Raw genomic sequence first — 22,045 nt, 5'->3', positions numbered from 1 at the left:
TAAAAGGAACTTGAAGGTTTAATAGTGCTATAAAAAGTGGCATTAAAACTATATGCACCGTAAAATCATTTAGTGCAATCAAGTATTTGGTGAGACAAGTTCTATTTATTTTAATGAAAAAATAGAAAACGCGCGCACGTGCTGTGTGCAGTTATAAAGGACGCGGGGGTTGGCAGAACACGAGAAGTGTTAGGAGAAGCACGACGCGTAGCGAAGTGCTTCTCAACAATTCTCGAGTGTTTTGCCAATGCCCAATTACTTCATAACTCCACACAGTACAGCAAGTTTTTTATTTCTTTTATAAAATACAATTACAACCGTTATTTTTGATAAGAATGACCCAACTGAAAGTAGGCGCGCTTGCTTTTTGCTCTCATAAAGCACGCTCTCTCAACCAATCAGAACGCGAGATTTAAGAGCTATTTTGTAAATGCATTTGGTGCATGTAAATATCGATGTCTATCTAAAAGGAGGCAACACAATCGATAGGCGTAGTTGGTGAATGTGCTTTTTTCTCTGCATGCTACCATTCTACCTCTTCATGTCACTATCTAACCATAAACCATAATGCTCACTATTAGACATTCTTCAGTATACTATGGCTGTCATTTCGCATTCCGCAGATTTCGTATGACTGAAAAACCACTGGCATGAACGGCATGTAATCACGGTACGGAAAGAGCATTCGTTGAGCCAAACACAGCAAGTGGATTGTTGGGACAGTACCGTCAGGGGCATGAAATAATCGGGGTACGGAAATGAGAAGATAAAAACACACAGGTTGCTGGTCATGCATCCACCAAGCATGCACGTGACTACATCAGTCAAGGCACAGCACGTCCATACCATATTCATACGAAATCTGCTCGAACTCTCTACAGTGCTTTACATTGTCTGTTCCTATTGGCCTGCGGTCACTATTAGCTATTCCGAGGTTGCGAAAAAACTTGGTGGAGTTGGCAACGCAATGCATTTTGGGGCTGTTTTAGGGGACATATTTCCAAGATGGCGTCTAGTTCGTCTCCTAAAACAGCCCCAAAATGCACTGCAGTACCAACTCGACCCAGTTTTTCCCTCAACAGGGGAGTGGCTCTGATACTATCCTTATCAACACATCCTGACTATCTATATACATTCCTCTGACCGTTACTTCCATTGTTTGGAAAGTTCAAGCAAGGAAAATTGTTTTGTAAAGGCATAGCGGGATAGCTACCAGCCCACTGGTAATACCCGCCTGTGGGGCCTGGATTACCTGGAAAGTACTGGGAATAGTTCGGTGGAGGGTAACTAATATTTCCTGATGGGAAGCCTAAATGACTTTGTGGATAAGAAAAGGCTGGCACTTCTGACGACTGATAAAGTGATGACGGAGCAAGTGACGTATTAACAGGCGTTGCCGTGGTTACCATAACCGCGGACTGTTTTTTGAAATGCTGCTGCATACCAGCGGCCGTTTCCCCAAGGTCAACAAATCCTTGTTGTGTATTTTTAGATTTGCGGTTTTTGGGCTTTTTCTTTTCCACTGGGCTTTTAGTATCTTTTTGTCTTTTCTTGGCCTTTGTAACGTTATTGTTTTCTCCATTTATGAACGGACTGTTCTGAAAATGAACAGGTGGGCTAGGGGCAACATCTAAAGAGCTGGTTGGACTCTGTAACCTATCGCTGACAGGGCCAGAAGAGTTACAGCTTATCGGACTAACACTAAGGGTAGAGGTGGAATCACTATCCACACTAGCTGCAGAACCTCCACTGTCGCTATCATACTGCGTTAGAAGACTTAGTGCTCCCTTCTTTTTCGCTTTTGCGTCCTTTTTAGATTTTTTTGTCGCGCATTCATTGTTTTCTTTGGTCGGGCACGGCTTGTGTTTGTCGTTTACGAATGGTCTGTCTGATGGATTATCATGTGAAGGTTGAGAACTGACTTGAAATGAACGGAACCTATTTGGAACTTCTTCTGGTACTTTGGCACCTTGATCCGTCATTCTGAAAAATCGGGGGGGAAAGGTAAGATAGAAAACGAAAGGACTGAAGGGAAGGGAAGGGAAGGGAAGGGAAAGGAAAGGAAAGGAAAGGAAAGGAAAGGAAAGGGAAAGGAAAGGGAAAGGAAGGATAAGGAAAGGAAAGGAAACAAAGACAAGAAAATGAAATCAACGACTGAAAAGTCACGGTCACTCACCTTTTGTCTTGCGTGTGTTCTGGGTCTAGAAGATTTACTGGCATGTGTTTCTTTGTCGGAGAGAAAGTAGCATCAAACGAGGGTAGCGCTCCATTTTGATAACTACTGAGTGACGGTGATGAAGGCATACGTATAGGACTATTAGCAGAACAAGGATTACTATCCACTAGACCAGGAGTGCTAGCACCAACTAACCCTTCTGTAGGTTTATGCTCCGAGGAGGATATCGATGGTGACTGTGGTTCAACTTCCTTAGCAAGTAAAGTACTAACTTCAACATCTGAACTATCAAGGGATGACAAACTTGTTGTTTGTGGAGTATCACTAGTTGAAATCATCTTTGAAGGAGACAAGGTAGAGCTCACCTCAGCAGTCCTTCCTTTAGGTTTTGGTGAGTCTCTAGTAACTTTAGGTTTAGGTGGGTATTTTCGAGGTCGACCCGGTCGTCTTTTTGGGGCAGGAGCGGATGGACTATCAGCAACAACGACCTTAGTAGATGCGCCAGAGCTCGTAGGTTCTGTGAGTAAAGGCCCATGACACAACTCGACTCTATCATCTTTATGATTATTGATCATCGTTGTTCTATCCATCTTTATGTTTTCTGTAGACAGCATGTGACGGGGTGGTTTCACTCGATTATCACTGCTGTACATCTGATGTTGTTCTGCAGTGAATGATATAGAAGGATTTTGGTTCATCTCTACTGGACTCTTAAGATCTTTTGTCAAATGTGCAATACTAAAATTACTCGACGGAGACTTTGTCTTTGTTGGTCGAGTGGCTGTGTTGGGTGAAGGTTGTTGATTATATCTGTACGATAAACAGTTGTTACCACCGGCTTGAGAGGTTATACCGGCAGCGTTTTGCAGCGTGTTTCCAGCCAGCTGGCTACACGAAGCTTCATCTGTATTGACTAGACTACTAATACTAAATGGAGAACTCGTACGTAAAGGTTTGATTTTACTTGGACTGTCGTTAAGCCTTCGATCAGTCAGACTACCGTTTGCGTTGCCTGGGGACTTCCTGTTTCCTTGAATGTTATCTATTGTTTGCCTTAATTGCTCGTTCGGGCTTTCTACACCACGAGAACCAAAGACTGGGCTGGACTTGCTTTGATTGGTCGTTGCTGTGTTGTGTGCTGATGATGGCGTACAAGGTCTGGCAGGGTACTCAGGAAGAGTTCCATTAAGAAGATCACACAGCAGTTGAATCCCAGAAGTCCCGTAAGATTTTGGTGAATTATCTGCTGACCTAATTAGTGAAGGGCTTGAAGCTTTACCATGCTCTAGATGTGGAGAAACAGAAGAAGCAACCAAGTTGGGGGTTGGTTGGTAAGACGTGCTGCTTCCTACTGCTTGTGTGTGTGTTATCAAAGGATCCAGTGAAGCAGACGACGCATTAAAGTAAGGTTCGCCAACAAATTCCTTGTTGGATGTTAGAGTGTTCATGGTCTGACTGTCAAGGCTAGGGGTAGTATCGTGGGTACTCCTAGTGGGTGTGGGGCTAGTAACACCAGGGGGGCCATCACTCTTAATCATTTGATTCTCCATACTAGAGATTTTGTCCATTAAGGCTTTTCTCTGTGCCCAGGCTTCGACGATGCCGTTCATTAGTTCTTTTTGTAGAGCTGGTTTTTCGACAGGCTGTAAAGATAAAAACAATAGGTTGGCAATTGTTGAGTCCATGGGAGAGGTAGTTTCTTTGTGCTAAATTTCGCGTTATCGAGATGATTTTGTTAGCAGATAAACACCTGCTTTGCTTTCTTAAGGCAAGGTCTACAAAACAGATAAAAATTAAATAGACTTACCACTCCATGGTGGGCTAACGATAGCTCGAATCAGAATTTAGAAGTTAATTTTGGCGTAAGGAAAAAAAAAACCAAAACGGAAAAGCCGGAGGAAAACCCTCGAAGCACAGGAGAGAACCAAAAGCTGTTCTCACATACGACATTGAACCCAGCGGGACTAGAACCTGCTTTGGTGATAGGTGAACGCTCTCACTGCTACCCGTGCTTCCCCCAAAATAGTTGAATGTGGTGCTGATTTGTTTTTTAACTACAGAACATTTCTTAGATCCCTATTTTTGTATTAAAGCTTTCTAGATTGGCCATGTTCTGTTCCAGTAATAAACAGATAATGATGGAAAAAGAGAGTGAAAATGACTAACAGTTATGAACTGGCAAGCCGCGACAATGAACTGGTTTATAGATAAATAGTCGTACCAAGTTATTCAAAACTCCTCCATGAGCTTGTTTGTCCTGACTGACTGCATTATCCTCTGCATGAGATGACTAAAAGAAAACAAAATATACCATAAAGATTTGCCTGATCAGTTTCAGTTTTCTAGGGAAGGTCTCAGAAGGATTTTTGGCTATCCTTTTTTCCAACTCTGTTTCAGTGTTTGAACCATTGTTTCTCACTTGAGGCTTTGATTCCTGTCCATATCTATTAACCTGAGTATCAGGCCTCAGGGGAGGGGGGAGGGGACTGGGTAGGAGGGGGAAGATACTTACATCTTATCCTGTGAATAAATTGATTGGATAACAGCATCAACCTATTCACTGGACAAGGGATTATCCATTGGAACATCTACCTTTTGTACAGCCGGGCCACGTATGATCAAGTTGGTGGAGGGGGGCTTCCTGGTTACCCAGGGTTCCAGAGGGATTTTTTCCACAGATTTACTGACTCTTTTTTCATCTCTCGCGACCTCACAGCTCTCAGTCAGTAAATCCTTGGAAAAATTTCCTTTGGAACCCAGGGTACTTCCCGGTGTACCAGTTTCATAAAATCAAATGAGTAACTTCCAAAAGTGAAGTCTTGGTGTAAGTTGATCCAAAACTGATATTCTCCTACTCACCAGTGATTTTTGTCCATTGCTGTGGTTATGGCGCTCTAGACTTCTGACCTCTTTTTCGCATCTTTTAACTCTTTCTTTTAGTCTTTTATGCTGAGAGAGCAACTCACCAGCTTTGATAAGAAGATCTCTTGGAGTGGTGACTGATAGACCAATCTAGAGAATAAAACAATGAGTCCATGAAACAATCGAGGTACAACAAACATACACTCAGTGCCATCTTGATTGTTGTTGTCCTTGTTGTCATCATTATCATCATCATCATCATCAATCTTTTTGGATTTTTCATGCTTATAAGTTTGAAGACAACCAAATATGATGTCTCTGTTCTTTTGGTTTGTATTGGTTTCATCTAGTGTTTTTACATATATTTTTTAGCATACATTTTGCTCAATATATAGACAGTTTTCTCAAGGTTGCACGTGCATCCAACTTGACGGGCCACAAAATTGAAAAAAGGCAAATTCAGTACAATTGAGAAGCCAGTTTTACATTTAAAGAGGAGAATAATCAATTTGATAAATTTTTAATGAAAAAATCTAATTCTCGACTTTCACATCCCCATAATCCTTTGCCTCTTTGGGGGGTAACCAGAGGGTAAAACCCACTTATTTCGCTGAAGGCTGATCAGACAATGTTGAAAATACCTTGTTTGGTATCCAAACATAAATAAAGAAGTAAAAAACAGAAAAAGATAGAAGCTTGAAGACTTTTAAGGTAAATTTTAAACATCTTTCAAGTCAATACATTTTCTGTAAGACCAAAACTCTTCATGATCTGTACACGCAAAAATAACTTGGAATAAACTGATAATCAGTATTGTACAGATAAAAGCAGGTATAGTATAAATTCAATTAAGAAACCTTTCAATTTGGGACCGTTTTTTGATTGGTTACCCCCCAAAAACGCAAGGCATTAAGGGGATGTGAAAGTAGAGAATAGGAATGTATGATAATTCTCATTATAAGCTCCTTTTCTGGTATCGTGGCCCGTCAAGTTCCTTAAATTTGGATGGGCACGCAACCTTGAGAAAACTGTCTATTGCTTTTAAAATTCAATCTGGATGTCTATGATCTCACTTATTATACTCAATACAGCTCAATCATTGTCTATCTACACTAAATATCATTTGTTCCATATTAGGAAGTATCTATGTGTATAGGGAAGGGCACTAGGGGAGGAATCAATGTACAAGAACAATCATACAAAAAACTACCTTCCATCTTAAAAAATATTGTGACCCTACTGATTGTTTAGTCTTTTTCAGTGGCAGAACCTTGGATTGAATGGAAATACCAATAACCCTTTTTTTTAAATTATCTCCCCCAACCCCCCCCCCCTCCCCTCTCCCTAGATTCCTGTGGCCTTCCCCTCCTTCTAAAAAACTGAATGCCTAAGTCTATTCTGACTGAAACCTCAGATTTTACAAAAAAAAAGTAATTGTGTTTACATTACTAGGAGAATGGTGCACAGGGCTTAAAATAATGGCCGAACATCGGACAAAGTCTGATCAGAATTGGAACTTGTCCAGTTAAATCTTTGCCTTGCCGGTTGTTTTGACAAGTTAGAAATGAGATATGACAAACTAAAACTAATTTGACCAGTCATTATGACCAGCGACTGGCCGGCTTTTTTAAAGTCCAGGGTGCAGTGGTGAAGTAGGGGATGGAGGAGGGGCTGTAGTTGTTCATACCTCTTCCATGCGCTTGTCAAGTGAAGATAATGCATCTTTTTGTAGACTATTAATCTGATTCTCAACTTGCTCAATTTTGAAAACTAGTTCTTGTTTTCGCTCCTAAAAAACAAGATTTTTTAGACATTTTAATTTACATGTAAATATTATAAATTTCATTCAATTTTATACATCAATATACCTTTACCTTTTCTCTTTTTATTTGTTTGTATAAGCTTTCTGAGTATTGTGTTGTTTGCATATATTGGAAAAACTGCAAATACTGATAGCGATAAACCTCTGTGGAAAATAAACAGACAATAAAGTCAATGAATATTCAAAACAAAAACTGACCTCTGGTAGACACTATTATCACATTATTAATTTTGTACACAAAAGAAATGTATGATTTCTGAATTGCCCTATTTCACTATGACGTCACTGCTCCTTTATGTTGGGGATAGAATCGCCAAATCCAATAGAAAATTCAACAAAATTTGCTCCTAGCGAAACAGTTTAATCTAATATGGCCTGGTTTTCAGATATAATAATTGTTTTAACATGTACTCAAAAATATTCTGAGAGTTTGCTGGCTATTCTACTTCTCTTCGTGGATTGATACAGGTTTTAGAAAAATTTTTCAGTGAATTTGCGTTGATTTGACCCCTCTGACGACCATGATCCTTTGTGTTTAAACAATAGATTGTTTTGATGTGACGTCATAGTGAAATAGGGTAATTAATACTGGTTGTATAGAGATTCAAGTTGTGATGTATTCACAAGCGCTACTGCTCATAAAAACTGCTGAAATACAGCAATAAATGTTTGTAATGATCATTAATTTAACTTCTCAATTTCTATACTTCAAAGCTCTTTTGTAAATGAATATCAGAGTGACAATCAGAAAATATAATGCTATTTAAAATTTTGTTCTGTCAAAGAAACAGAAACTTGCCCCTTCAAATTTCAACCCTGGACCGAATGCACACAATGTTACTGTTTAACATGGTCCTCTTGCAAAGACTGCTTACCAAGAAGATGATCCAGCCCTGGAAGTGTCTGCATAGTAGGCAAGTAGGTATTCTCATTGCCGTACAATCCATATGTAACAGGTGGCGGTGGTGGTGTCGCAGATGCTACTCTTATACCCCCTCTACCAGGACCTTTGGGCTTGAGTTTCTGTGTCAGCAAATAAAATGTTTTCAAATACATTACATACTATTCTGTCCATCTTTACAGTTAAATGTCCTTGTAAGTCTCATATGAGACTTGGTAGCTCAGTGGTTAGAGCATGGCATCGGAATCGCCAGCTGCATAAGTTGCTTGATATACTGCACAGATCAGCCCAATTAGATACATTATTTATTTATAATGACATAATTTGCAATTAATAACAAATAAGCAAAAACAAAATCAAAAACAAATAAAGCAAAGAAGGAAGGAAGAAAAAAGAACCTGCCAGGACTTAGAATACATGTGGATAGAGATGTCCAGGGGGGGGGGTTTCTCTGGGTTCCCATTACATCATTCCCTTGAGTATTGTTCTTTTATAGCCACTGATGCATAATCGATCCAATAATATACATATATATGGAGCATCATGTATTAGTCAGAGACAAAGTAGTGAGCAAATTCAAAGAAGTCATTACCTCCAAAGCTTTTCTTGTAGCCTTGTCCAGAGCCGCAGCTGCTAGGTTGGCATTTTTCTTCTTATTTCTTTGCTTTATTTTAGTCATGATTTCTTTACGAGACTGTTTGTGGACTCTACCATTCTTAGGTCTTTCCTTCTTTAATCTCTGCTTGCTCTGATGTTGTTGTTGGTATTTTTTACGTACTTTTTGAGCTGCATTTGGTTTTCTTGCCTTATGTTAACATGAATGAAAACATTTCATAAATGACACAATGTGGACTCTCTTGACTACATCAATAGATATTTCTGATACACAGTGTTCTTACCAGGAATTTCTTTCAGGGGGTCAAAGGGCCCATCAATCCGAAATTTAGGGGCCATTTAGAAAACTGGATGGGCCATTTCCAAAATCTTAAAACAAAGAATGATAATGTTTTTTGCCAGTAACTCGGTTGCAAATCTACAACAATGTAAGGCAGTTTTAAAACAATAAAATTTCCCTGGGCAGCCATACTTAGGCCTTCAATAAACAAGGTCAGTTAACACAGACTAGTCCCAGACCTCTTGGCGAGTTAACTATGTTCGATTCGTTTCGTTTCATGTGGACTTTCAGCTTGTTTATTGACAATATAATACGACTTTTATTATTTCAAAAGCACTATAAATCTTTTAAAACTATCAGGAAGTATTCTTTGGATAATTCATGCACCCTTGGGGGCGTATAGAGTTGACATTTGTCTACCATTTCTGATTTTTATGCACGAATCCCGCAATGGCGTGACCTGGTAAGAACACTGGATACGTGTTCAGCATGTATGGAAAATATCATTATTTTATGTTTTATGTTTGTTACAGTAGAGGAAATGCCATCACAGTCTAGATACAGACTGATCTACATTTACATCAGAAATACTAATGGAGTAATTGATGTGTTTCATGGTTCAAAGTCCCTTCAGTTACCAGTGTTATGTCTCATAAGCTCAAATATTTAACTTTAATATCTCAGAATCTGAAACTAAAAAATGGTTGCAATTGACTTATGTTTTCCCATGACAATACAAGAACAAATCTTTCTATTCCTTGTACTAGTATTCTTTAAAAGTAAAAGTTAGTTATTTCAACTACTAGCAAATTCAATAACTTTTTAGATGTGCTTCTCCTTGTAAAGTGTAATGAGACTGATGACTGCTATGAAGTCTATACATTTTACAATAGTTGCCCTTTTGGCATCCCATGAATCATTCCATGAATCCATAGAATGGCCCCCATATAGGTAAAACAGACCATTTCTACGCTACCATTTCCCCACACATGTTTGCAGTATTTTACATTATTTTTATTCATTCCACGCACTATATCATACGAGTACTTTGCAAAGCCCTAAGTACGACAACTACAACATAATTTACCTTGGACTTCCCAAAAGCAGTATCAAGTTCGTTTTGATTTTCTTTGTTGATTTGAGGATTCTTGTCATATTTGTTGTGACTTGGCTTTTGTGATAACCTGTTTTTCTTGTTGTTATCAGTGGTGGCTTCTATCTGAGTGATTAGATGTTGCCATTGGTTACGGGTAGACACGCCAAACATAACGTCATCAAGTTCTCCTAGATTGAGCATACTACTCATGGACCCACTAATACTGCTCATATCACTGCTATCACGTCCCTCCTGGGAAAATGAATGAATAGAAAAATGAATAAATAGATGAAAGAATAAAAATACATGAAATAAATCAAAATGAGTACTTTGTTGGTATGGTGTAAATTTAATAGAATACTTGATAATTTCAAATTAACTTTATTTTCAGTTGTTGTTAGAATTTACATTTGAATTAAAAGTACATTGCATGAATGATATTCATAATAGAGTTGTTTTCAAAAACCCCTGAAATACACTTTAGCGTATTACACTTTAATATGCTTTATTGTCCACATTTTCTTTTGATTTTCTTTAGTGTTTTAGGTGTATTACAATTTATTACACCTTAGTTATTTCACTTTGTTTCATGGGGTTTTGAAAACCACTCTTAACCATTTATATTAGAAAAAAGAAAACTATTTTCAAGTGAGATAAACTCAACAAGAACCTCAGTGGTGTATGGTGTACAGTAAAAAGCCTATCAAATCTTACCTTTCTTCTTTTTAAATCAGAAAAGAAATTCTCCAGCTAATAACAATAAAAAAAGTTTGGGATTCAATTACTTAACAAATTAATTAATTAACATAATATATATTTGTTTGTGTGCCCTGAGAACCAAACAATGCACAACAGATAAACAGACATGCAAACTTGCAAGACAATCATTAGAATGAGCAGCATGTGTTGCCTCATTGTGCAGACACACTGACCGGGACCACTTGCATAAAACTGACCAATCAGATAACAGTAAACTACGCAGAAATTGAACTGATAACAGTGGAGATTACCACATTCTCATGCTCATTATATCCACATGCAATCTGATTGGCTGGTTAAAAATATTGAACAAGATGTTGCAATATGATTGGTTAATGATACTAGTTTATCAAAGTGGTCCCAGTTGAAGTATCCGTAGAGTAAAAGCCCTTGGTAACACTACCTAAGATTAAGCAATTTTAGGCAAGAGTTGAACATTAAAAACTAAATGTATAAGTTGAGAAAAAAATGACTAACTAGTTAGTTACACTCAATGCTAAAGAAGTAGGATGATGTCCAAGAAGACCCGGTCTTTAGCTCTGAAGCAATTAGATAAGTAACATAGATTGACTGCAGAGCATGTGCATTTATCAGGGGCGGCGGAAGCTAAAAATCTTTGGGGGGCACTGCGAAAATCTTTGGGGGGGCACCGAAGATTATATTTAACACTATGTGATGACGACAATGTTTTGTTTGATTGCAGACGCATGCGCTGTAAAACAATGACTAAGAATGAATATTTTGGGGGGGGCCAGGACCCCTAAAAAATTTGGTGGGGGGGGGGCACACCCCGTCCCTGTTTATATTGCCCTAAGGCTATCGTTATCAACCCACACCATACAGTAAGGTGAATGGTGGATTGGTCAGTATTAATGTAAGTCCGCTATAATGATTGTATATCACTGATATTTTATTCTTTCAGTTAACTTACCAGAGTTCTATCAATGACATGTACATAATAGGACACTGATTTACCAGTCCAAGACACAGCACCCCCTAAAGGCTTCAGCTCTGATACTCTTAGTATAGTTCCAATATCTGAGGAAAAAAGTCAATACAGACGTTTAAAACATATTACGCATTTTCATCAATGGTTCTCCTGCCTATTAATTATCATCTTTCTTTGTTAGAGAGATGTGGAGCCATTCTGACACATTAACACTCCTAGGCATGAGCCATATTAAGTAATTGACAGTTATTTTCAGTAGACCTCGTTAGCTTGCATTGGGAGTAATGTTTTGCCCATTTCATACCATATTTCATTCATGTATTATTTCTTTGCTTAACAGTTGCACATGAGAAGACACATGATTATGGATACTTCAATCAAACAACAAATCTTATTCTCAAGAGAATGACACGTTGTCTGAAATGAGAAAAACATTTACACCCAAGCTAAAGGGGTCATACAGTACTCACAGATAAATATATAATAATGTATAAATATATAAAGACAATTAAACAATAACCATTAGAAGCCTAACTTAGGTATTAATAGCTGGTCAATTAATTACCTGATAGATTTCTAGTAGTGGTTCTGAAGTTGAGAGGGCAAAATGCCTTAGAAGAGATGATCTTGGTACCTAATCATCACACAACGTCATACATGTCAATCAAAGCAATCAATTTAAAAAAATATTTCTTTATCCCCTCTCCCCACAACTCTATTTTCTATGCAAGAATGTGTCAAACACAAGCAAACACTTGCATTTATAATGCCACTAAGCATGAGGGAGTTTACTCTAACATTTGAGCATCTAACTGCCTGATTTCACAATATTGACGTGACATTTCCTGACTCATTTGGAATGTTCATCAGCTGAATCACAAGTTTTCAATAGAATCCCATAGCTCATAAATTTGTGTTCTCTGACAGATTTACTAAAGATAAAATATATGTCATAAAGTATATCATAAAGAGCTTTCATTAACTTTTGTATGTTACTTTAATTTTTTTCTGCTTTTCCATAAAAACACCAAATAAATGAGAACATTACTTTAAAAGATGCAAATATAATAAACAGCTACTTAAGAAACTATTGGATATTTGGTTCAAAAAAAGGATTAAAATTGACGAAATTTGAAGCTGAATCGCATGAAAATACTGAGAAACCTTTAAGAGTTGTTTGTCCTGCTTTTGCACCTAGTACTGTATAGATCATAAAACTCATGCAAGTAAATGGATGATTTTCATAAATGGATGATTTTCAAGCTTTCTGCTAATAAGGGTTTCTAAGAAAATTCATTTTTTACTATAACTTGGAAATTTCTCGCATGCTGATTGGCTTAGAACCATTGTCAATTAGAGGCTAGGCCTGCTTGTGCTTACGACATCTGCCACACACACTGAACGTGCGGATGAAATGGTTTTTTCAAACTATGTACATGTCTTTTTGTTCAATTTTTTTGACTTTGTTATGGTAAAAAACAATTCAAGAGCAGAGCAGATCACAAAATTCAAATACATTTATAAAATAATTAAGATGCAGCAATATTAATTGACAACAAAGTTAATTTCTACATGCATCTCAAAACAAGCATTTAATAATGCACTCAATACTAACCTTCTTTCATATGTGCAAACATTTCCTTTAGTTTGTGGTCCACTGATGGCCCAAAGGCAAAGTTATTGACAAAGATAATCCTATAAGAGAAAGAAAGCAGATGAATGAGATAAATTGATTTTATACCCTTTGACTCCTGGGCATTTTTGAGGCTTTTTAGTTGTTTTTTTTCCCTGGATATAAATGTTCTGCAAGCAATCAAAACAGATGAAAATATATCCAAGCAAAACCATGGCAGCTTGGTTTGGAAAATTATTATGGTCCATTACCAAGAAATATTCATGTAATCTTAGAAAAGAATAGAAAGATTTATATGAACTTGGCATTTTATATACTGTAAAAGAATTTGCTATCATAGATGGCTAATTACTGCTTCTTTTCTAGGCGGCACAAGACTTACCCTGATGTAGTGATCTTCTCTTTGACATCTTGATCCAGAAAATCTCCCTTGACTAACTGTTAATTAAATCACAGATAAATATTAATGACAGAAAGTAAACAAATATATATTTACCTAGTTACCAAGAAAAGTGTCAAGTTGCTTACTGTATAGGGCTTGTGAGTCTTTCCAAACCATTTCATCAGTTTTCTGAATAATTTATCCATTTCCTGGTTTCAAACAATAATAATAATAATAATAATAATAATAATAATAATAATATCTTGTTTATTTAAACCCATTGCTGTTTAAAAAACTGAATTACAGGTTAATTTGCTATCTAATCAATATATAAATAAAAAATAATTGACATAATTGGTAAATATGATTCATCACTATGTATATTCATAACAATACTAAAGCAAATGGCAGGGTTAATCCAGACAGAGATGTTGGAATTTAGGTGTAACACCTTCAGTCAAAGAGGGCAATATCATTCATTCCTAATTAGAGTTTTCATGAAAAAAAAAAAAAAAAAAAAAAAAAAGCCACATAGAAAAGCAAAATTAAAAGCATTTGGTATTTTAGAGCCTAGATACACTGATTGTCCCTCCCAAGTGTTACCTGTGCATAGCATGCTGGAATCTCTGCCTTCTCTATTCCAAAACACTCTTTAACATTGCCAGAGGCTGCGACTTGTAAAATAACCTGACCAACACCTGCATAATACTTATTGTTAATCATATGCATACATGTATGTACAAGCAAAGTCATCTGAGAAGCAAGCAGCTCAGTGAGTAAATGGCTGCACAGGTAATATGTCAATCAGGAAAAATCGTCTAAATAAACAAGCATAAAGGCAACAGGATTTGTGCAGAGATATCCAGGACTATTTAAGGAGTATCTAAAGGCCCCCCAAACAGATTTTTTGAGAAGTATGTTCAACTAAGCAGGCCATGGTTTAACATGGTGTTAGCAATAGCCGACTTTCCGATTCACTTCCAGTTTCCTTTCACAAAAGGGAATTAATGCATGGTTGAATACTGCATTTCACGTAATGTTTTTTTTGGACTAGTGTAGATCTATTTCAGAACCATGCAAGTAACAATCAAAGCAGAAATTCAAGGAGTTTTGCTAAAATCATAAAATTCAAGCGTCCTTGAAAACGTAAATTAAACTCAAAAGGTTTTAAAGTAGATTAAAGGTGCCGACACGCAGTGCAGCATTGCATGCAACATTGCCCCAACATGACTTTTGTAAAGTGTGTTCACCCTAAACTTGTTGCACGCAACCTTGCATGCAACAAATCTGAAGTTGAATCACGCTCTAACCTTTAAACATTGCATGCAACAAATTTCATCATGCGAACATAGCTGCAACATTTTGAAATTTCCAGCCAATCAGCTTGCACCAAATTCATAACTGCTGACCAAATATCTTAACATAGCAAGCTGACACAAGCAGTGTTGCATGAGTTTGTTGCAATGTGTGTCACCCCAATTCAAATTTGTTGCTTGCAATGTTGCGTGTAATGTTGCAACGTGTGTCAGCACCTTAAGGAGTAGCACGAACCCTTTAACAAATACACAATCATATGAAAAGAAAGAAAGGATATAATGTTTTTGTGTTTTTGAAAAAATGTCCAAAAAACAAACAGACAAGCTAATATCAGAAAAGAATAGAACTGATTTCTCTACTGCTTTTTATAAACTCATATTGTATATATAAGTGATATTAGTACCACCAATACTTACCACTTCCCAAATCAATGAATGTTTGGTCTGATCCCATGGGGACTTCTTTGATCATCTGTGCTATTAAGTCAAATGAAGTTTCTCCATATACCTAGATAATACCAAGGAATTCAAAATATTCAGTAATACCCTTGGCTTACATAAGGCTTAAAACAAAATACCATTTCTATTCGAGAATAACATTTGACAGCAGTTTCTTGTAAATGCCTGCATATTTATCATGTATATGAAAAAATTTAATAAAGGTGTCCGTTTTTTAAAATCTTTTTACAACCATCACTCCACGCACATCACTCACTACCACTACTGAAGAAATAGAAAACATGTGCTGTGTGCGGTTATGAAGAATGTGGGGGCTGGCAAAACATGAGAGTTAGGAGTGTAAGGAGATGCACAACGCCTAGTAGAGTGCTTCTTGACACTTCTCAAGTGTTCTGCCAATCCCTAAGTAAGTGCTTTATAACTCCACACAGCATGGCAAGTTTATTATTTTTATAAAATACAAATTACAATAACTGTTATTTTAGATAGAATGACGCAACTTGAAGTGTGCGCACATTCTGTGTGCTCTCATAAAGCATGTGCTCCTAACCAATCAGTTCATGATATTTATAACAGTTATTTTATAAATTTATTTACAGCACATAAAACTCTAATCACATGTTGATTCTTAATGACAGAAAACTAGAGGGGAAGTACCTCATTGCAAGGGAGAGAAGAGTATGTCAAACAAACTCTATACACATGTGGCCTCCCAGTAATCAAACCCACGACCCCAGGAATAAGTGTACAGTGATGAGAGGCCTCACCGTATCATTATATATGCAATAGCCTGAGAAAACCGTAGACCTCCATTTGCTCCCCAGTCCCCCTGCAAAAGTAATATCTTAGCAACTAGCCAGAAAATTCCATAATGATAATGTAGCGCTACCAAGATTAGAGAATAAATATGAATACATTAGCAGATAACTATTGAGTGTGGCAGTTGCGGTGTCATTGATATCAACATTCAGATGACAATATTTTCCGTGTTTTGTGTTTAAAATCAATGGAAATCGCTTCATAACTGTGCCATATAAGTATGAAATAAAGTAGCAGAACTGAGTGTCTTTGGATAATAAAGGAAATACCTTTTGAAGTCAGTTTAGAATTGACCTTTATTTACTATGGAAGAAGTGTCATCGCCAGTTAAAGTAAAGAAAAGGCCTTACAAAAGACTTTGAAAGTATTCAAAATGAACTGGGCCAGGATTCTCGATTCTCGTGTGCATCATCAAACTTTATGAAGCCTCTCTCAGGTTAAGCAACTCAACACGTACAGAATATTATATCAAATATGAAGTGGTTCATAAATAAGTTCTTCAATCTTCTCTAGTATCGATTAGAGCTCTTAGGATGTGAAAATGTTCAAAATACTACAAAGGTTTATGACAAATTCTTCCAATGAATCTATGGATAAGTTATAACCGCCTTCTTTGAAATCCGTACATTTGTGCGAATAATTTGTTGTGGTTTGGTTAGCACTTACATTATCAGAATTTTCCTGCTCATTGCTCAGATGTTAATTTTGCAGGGGGACTGGGGAGCAAAAGGATGTCTGTTTTCTTAGGCTAAACAAGCAGTCCATATCACTCTTCATGTTGGTGTGTAATCCCAGAATATTGACAAATAAACCAAAACTGCTTACCTCAGGTGAAAAAGGCTCATAGCTGTTAAGTTTATCAGGATCTTTAACTGCTCTAGAATAGACACATTGAATGATGAAGCGTAGAAGTTCTCTTGAAGGCGGTACATTGATGCATGGTGGGGGTGCTCTTCCTTTCCACTAAAATTAAATTTAAAAAATAAATTTGATAAATTTGTGGTCCTCTTTTAATGTCTATAGTTAATTAGGGATGGGACAACCATCAATGTGATCATCTGAGCCACATGAAGGGCTAGCCTTTTGCATATGTAGCTATAAAGGCAGCACCTTCTCCTCAGTTATTTTAAGACCATGAGCGTTGGTCCGGCCAGAACTTGAACAACAACCTCCCACACAATAGACCCATGCTCTTACCAACTGAGCTAACAGGTTGGCAGTTTTATAATAAAATAAAATATGTGCTATATCATCATACTATACATATAATGTCCTCTATAATACATGACTGTGTGTGCTATAACATCCATGTCATCATACTATACATACAATGTCCTCTATAATACATGACTGTGTGTGCTATAACATCCATGTCATCATACTGTACATACAATGTCCTCTATAATACATGACTGTGTGTGCTATAACATCCATGTCATCATACTATACATATAATGTCCTCTATAATACATGACTGTGTGTGCTATAACATCCATGTCATCATACTATACATATAATGTCCTTTATTATACATGACTGTCTGTGCTATAACATCCATGTCATCATACTATACATATAATGTCCTCTATAATACATGACTGTGTGTGCTATAACATCCATGTCATCATACTATACATACAATGTCCTCTATAATACATGAATGTCTGTGCTATAACATCCATGTCATCATACTATACATATAATGTCCTCTATAATACATGACTGTCTGTGCTATAACATCCATGTCATCATACTATACATAATGTCCTCTATAATACATGACTGTCTGTGCTATAACATCCATGTCATCATACTATACATATAATGTCCTCTATAATATATGACTGCATGTATGTCTTTTATACAATACATGACTTTAGTATAATTTAGACTTAAATGATATAGACTTGCTCACACTGTAATTGATCAAGCAACCAGTGATTCTCAAGCAGTGATTATGAAGTTTCTCAAAATTTGTCAGATCTGAAGTAATACTTAAACATTCTTTCATCCTGAATTTCATCTTTTGTCTGATATTCAAGTCTAAAATTATACTAAAACAATCATTATCCTCAGGCTCAGTGAATATAGGGGATATCTACCTTGCTGCTAGAAGACTTGCGGCTTGGTAAATATTCTCCAATATTCACTTTGACTTTGGCAAATAATTGTTAAATATCATACACATGGACAAATAGGTGCTTATTGCATGGTCCTCTTCATACTAGTGTATCATCAACACAAAATCCTCGCATGAATACAAGATAAATAAAACTGATAAAAACAGAAGGATAATCATGTGGTAGCACTGATCAACCGAATAAATTCGATTATAGGGATAACAAGATAATAAAGTAGAGCATAACATTGTTGATTCCAGTTCAAACTGTATCGCTATGTGTGGACACGTGTTCCATGCCGGTAATCATTGTTTGAATACATTACCACTCTCACGAAAATATTTAGAAAAAATTTGACAGTAAGACATTAACCATTTTTTATAACCTATTCAATAATTTACAAAAAAATTTAAAACATGAAAAGCTTGAATATATTTCTAATATGAAAGAATGCTTGAATGAGAAAAAGTTTGGTTGGGATTCTCTCAAACGACATGACATGCTACATGTATTTATCGCTCTGGCGATGAAATATAATTGTTCACGATACACAAAAACACAAACTTACTAGCTGTAAAATGCCATCGATCGCTCTGTTATACCGTTCACATAGCTTGCACATACTCTCATAGCTGAAAAGAAGGTTTAAAGATACGTTTAACAGACATTTTGTATGAATATAACAAAATATATGTGTACTTCAGTAATTGAATTTACAGGAAATAAACACAGACTGATGGTGAAAGATCTGCATAAATCTGGAGGAAAATTTCTGAGGTAGGGCGAATAGGTTACCTACCTAGATGGATCGAAATTAATCAAGATTATGTTTTCGACAGCTAATTTCAATTCTTGGAAATCTTCACAGACCCATCTGTAAACAGTAAACAATAGGAGACATGTTTTGAAATTCGTCAGCGATAATTTTGGAAAGATGTGAGAGGAAGACAAGCCGTTTCTTGTTGCTTCAGTGGCTTAAATTCAATTTAACTTTACCTGATTAAATCGACTATTTCACTTGCATCGTCTCGACCATCCTAGAATGTGGAATCAATAGATGTCAGTCGACTTATCACATCGACAAAGTGAGACTGTTAAACTACTAAATCTTAACATAACAACTTCTTTCTCAACTAACAACACACCATCTCAAGCCACTTCTTTTTATCTCAAACTTACCCGGTTTTGAAGCGGCCATTTATAAATTAACGGCTCTGAGCCGGCTGGACTCCTAAGTCTTAGTTCCTGCATTCTTAAATCTACTCTGAGTTCAATTTATAAACAGTCTAGTAGTTAAAAAAAGTGAAAAATCCTGCCCCATGTTTGACGGCCATGTTCCCACCTTCGACCCGCTGCCCGCCAAGACCATGCGTCCTCAGCTGCATGCTCACGTCACGTGACTATTTCCGCCATCCTTATTGGATAGTCTCAGGTCCGATAATTGTGATATTGTAATTCAGGTGTGAAGAAGGAATGTTTCCCGCGTTCTTTTACATCAAACGTCATAATAGCCGGCAAAAATTAAAAAAGCAAATGTTTATTAACTTTTTTTAATAGCAATAGTTGAAATTTGAATTCACATCTTGTTGAGTTCTAGTACTTTGGGTTTTTATTATTCAAATAGTCGGTATAGTGTTGGTAGTGGCTATGATGATCGTTTCGTAGACTATACACCCCATAGCCACCATATAACTCCACTCGTATAAAATCTTCTTACATATTGAAAAGTAATATGATTATATTCAATGAAAACTATTGAAGTGAGGTTCGACCTTTACCACGGAAAGAAAAGAAAGGATAAACTGGAGAGCAGGGAGAGCGCAGAGAAAAGGACAGAGGAGAGGAGAGGAGAGGAGAAGAGAGGAGAGGCAGAGCATTTGCATCAGTGATCTTGAAACTAGAAGAGTGAAGGTACATCCTGCGCTGTGCCAGCCATCTCTGCATCTCTGCATGCTAGGCCATGCCGTGATACATAACATAGCATACTACAGACAAGTCCATCACGTAATATCCTTCACACATATGCAGCGCATACGCGCAAAGACACACAGTACTGCACAGTCGCCTCAAAAGCTTAAACCAAAACACACAGTTGTTGCTATATAGTTACTAGACAGAAATAGCTGAATTTGAGTCACCTAAGTCAAGCACTTTTACAGCCCTAAAGCACCACATTACTACATGTGGCTTTTATTTTTAATTTTTGTTATTTTTATTTTACTTGACTAAAATGTCACATGTAGCAGTAAACCAGTTGCAAACGAACAAACAGCTATACAGACAGACAGACAGACAGACAGACCATAGGTTATGCAAAATGCTCGGAAAAAGGGGAAATACACTAGTTGTAGAGATTAAAAGAAACGAAGGTGGTCACGAGGAACGAGAGAAGGAGAAATTTAAAGCAATGCGCAAAAATGATGCTGCTAACTAAAGCCCCTCCCAAATACTTATCTGAATCTGAGGCAATCATTAAAAGTGCAATGTAGCGGATTTAAAAAGTTAATATTGGTGCTTTATTCTTCTGTTCAAATGAGGAAATAATATTTCCTGAATGTTTCTAATTGTTATGGATGGATGTATGGATACCCTGCGAGCAGAGTCTCCGGTTTAGCTCCGATCCTCTAGCTACGGGCGAGAGGAGTTAAAAGGAGATTCTGCTCGCAGGTTAATGGATGGATGGATCGAGAATTCGAAATCAATCAGCGTGAGCAGAAAAAGCAACACGTGTAAGTGTAATAAATGTCTTTTGTTACTGATACCAAGTGTCAAATAACACAAAGCAAACAGTCTAAATAAGGTAAACTATGCGTTTGTATGTATTTTATAGCTTAAAAATACATTTTCATTACTTCTAGCTTCATGAGCAATTTCCAAGGTATTCATGCAGATGAAAACACGAGAACAGTTAAAAATATTCCAACGATTAAAGCAGCGAGCCCCTCAGACATGCAAGTCGCTTTGATCTTCAATGACTGAGAAAGAACTGAGAAATACAATCAGTGCTTATTTTACCTTCCTCCGATCCGAGGTTTGACAGCGCAGATTTACCCCAAACACTCTTTGCAAATGTGATAGTGCAGCATCTGACTGTGGGGCACATTTTCTGATCCCTCTGCTGACAGATAATTAGAGTGTTGATTCAAAGAGACGTCTAATGGTCTACCATAGCTGCAACAAAATGTCACTTGAAACAGTCTCATACTTTCAGATGCTGATATCGATATACCACTTGTAGCTAAAAATACACAGCTAGAGCCTACGACTATAAACCTGGTCTAGCAGACATCTAGGATCTTTAACGTTGATACAATACTGATAATACGTTAGATGTGCTATGCATTTAGAACAGGCCAAGTGGCGATAACCAGCATGCAAACCGTTTATAGAACAAACGTCATTTAAACCGTACATAATGACGTATAAGGTACAGAACGTCTAGCTTGCTAAACTCTGTCGCATCAGCGCGCGCCTCTCCTCATCAGTGTCAATAGTTCTTTAAACACAATATTTAACTGGTGTGTCATTTTTGATCAATACTACAAAATTTTCTGAATGGAAAAATGCACTTAGAAAAGACAGATGCTGTACAAAATATTTCTTTTGTGAAGTCTCACCCCTCACGCCCCACGATTGGCAATGATTTATTTGTATTAACGGTTTGAGGCTTCGGAGTCAACTGTCATTCCTTGAGAGTGTGTCAATCTGCTTGTCAGGTAAGAAACTCGTTGGCACCGTAAATGTGATTATCGATTGTCTGATTGAATATCCGTTGACAGACAAAAAACAAACTGCGATAGGTCGTAGTGGCGATATCAGATGCTTATAGAAAAGTATTCAGAATATTTGATCAATT

At 37.0% G+C, this 22,045-nt stretch overlaps 1 protein-coding gene across 1 annotated transcript; it reads right to left on the bottom strand.

Annotated features, from left to right (window-relative positions):
• Positions 1–19,540, bottom strand: LOC116287026 (uncharacterized). The gene is made up of 22 exons (XM_031693637.1): positions 19,369–19,540; positions 19,186–19,226; positions 18,989–19,063; positions 18,758–18,821; positions 16,895–17,032; positions 15,209–15,299; positions 14,079–14,173; positions 13,622–13,684; positions 13,476–13,531; positions 13,076–13,155; positions 12,026–12,094; positions 11,443–11,549; positions 10,467–10,502; positions 9,744–10,004; positions 8,354–8,566; positions 7,736–7,883; positions 6,913–7,004; positions 6,726–6,827; positions 5,036–5,188; positions 4,398–4,466; positions 2,177–3,819; positions 1–1,983 (listed from the first exon to the last, which is right to left on the bottom strand). Exons 1-22 carry the CDS (start codon positions 19,438–19,440, stop codon positions 1,122–1,124), a joined length of 4,530 nt encoding a protein of 1,509 aa, XP_031549497.1. The 5' UTR covers positions 19,441–19,540; the 3' UTR covers positions 1–1,121.
• Between the last annotated feature and the right edge of the window lie 2,505 nt (positions 19,541–22,045).

This window comes from Actinia tenebrosa, unplaced genomic scaffold (assembly GCF_029948245.1).
Source record: "Actinia tenebrosa isolate PJP-AT-01 unplaced genomic scaffold, QUT_ActTen_1.0 PGA_scaffold0__85_contigs__length_37466705, whole genome shotgun sequence".
NCBI classification, from domain to species: domain Eukaryota; kingdom Metazoa; phylum Cnidaria; class Anthozoa; order Actiniaria; family Actiniidae; genus Actinia; species Actinia tenebrosa.
This window is presented reverse-complemented; position numbering and strand designations above follow the sequence as displayed.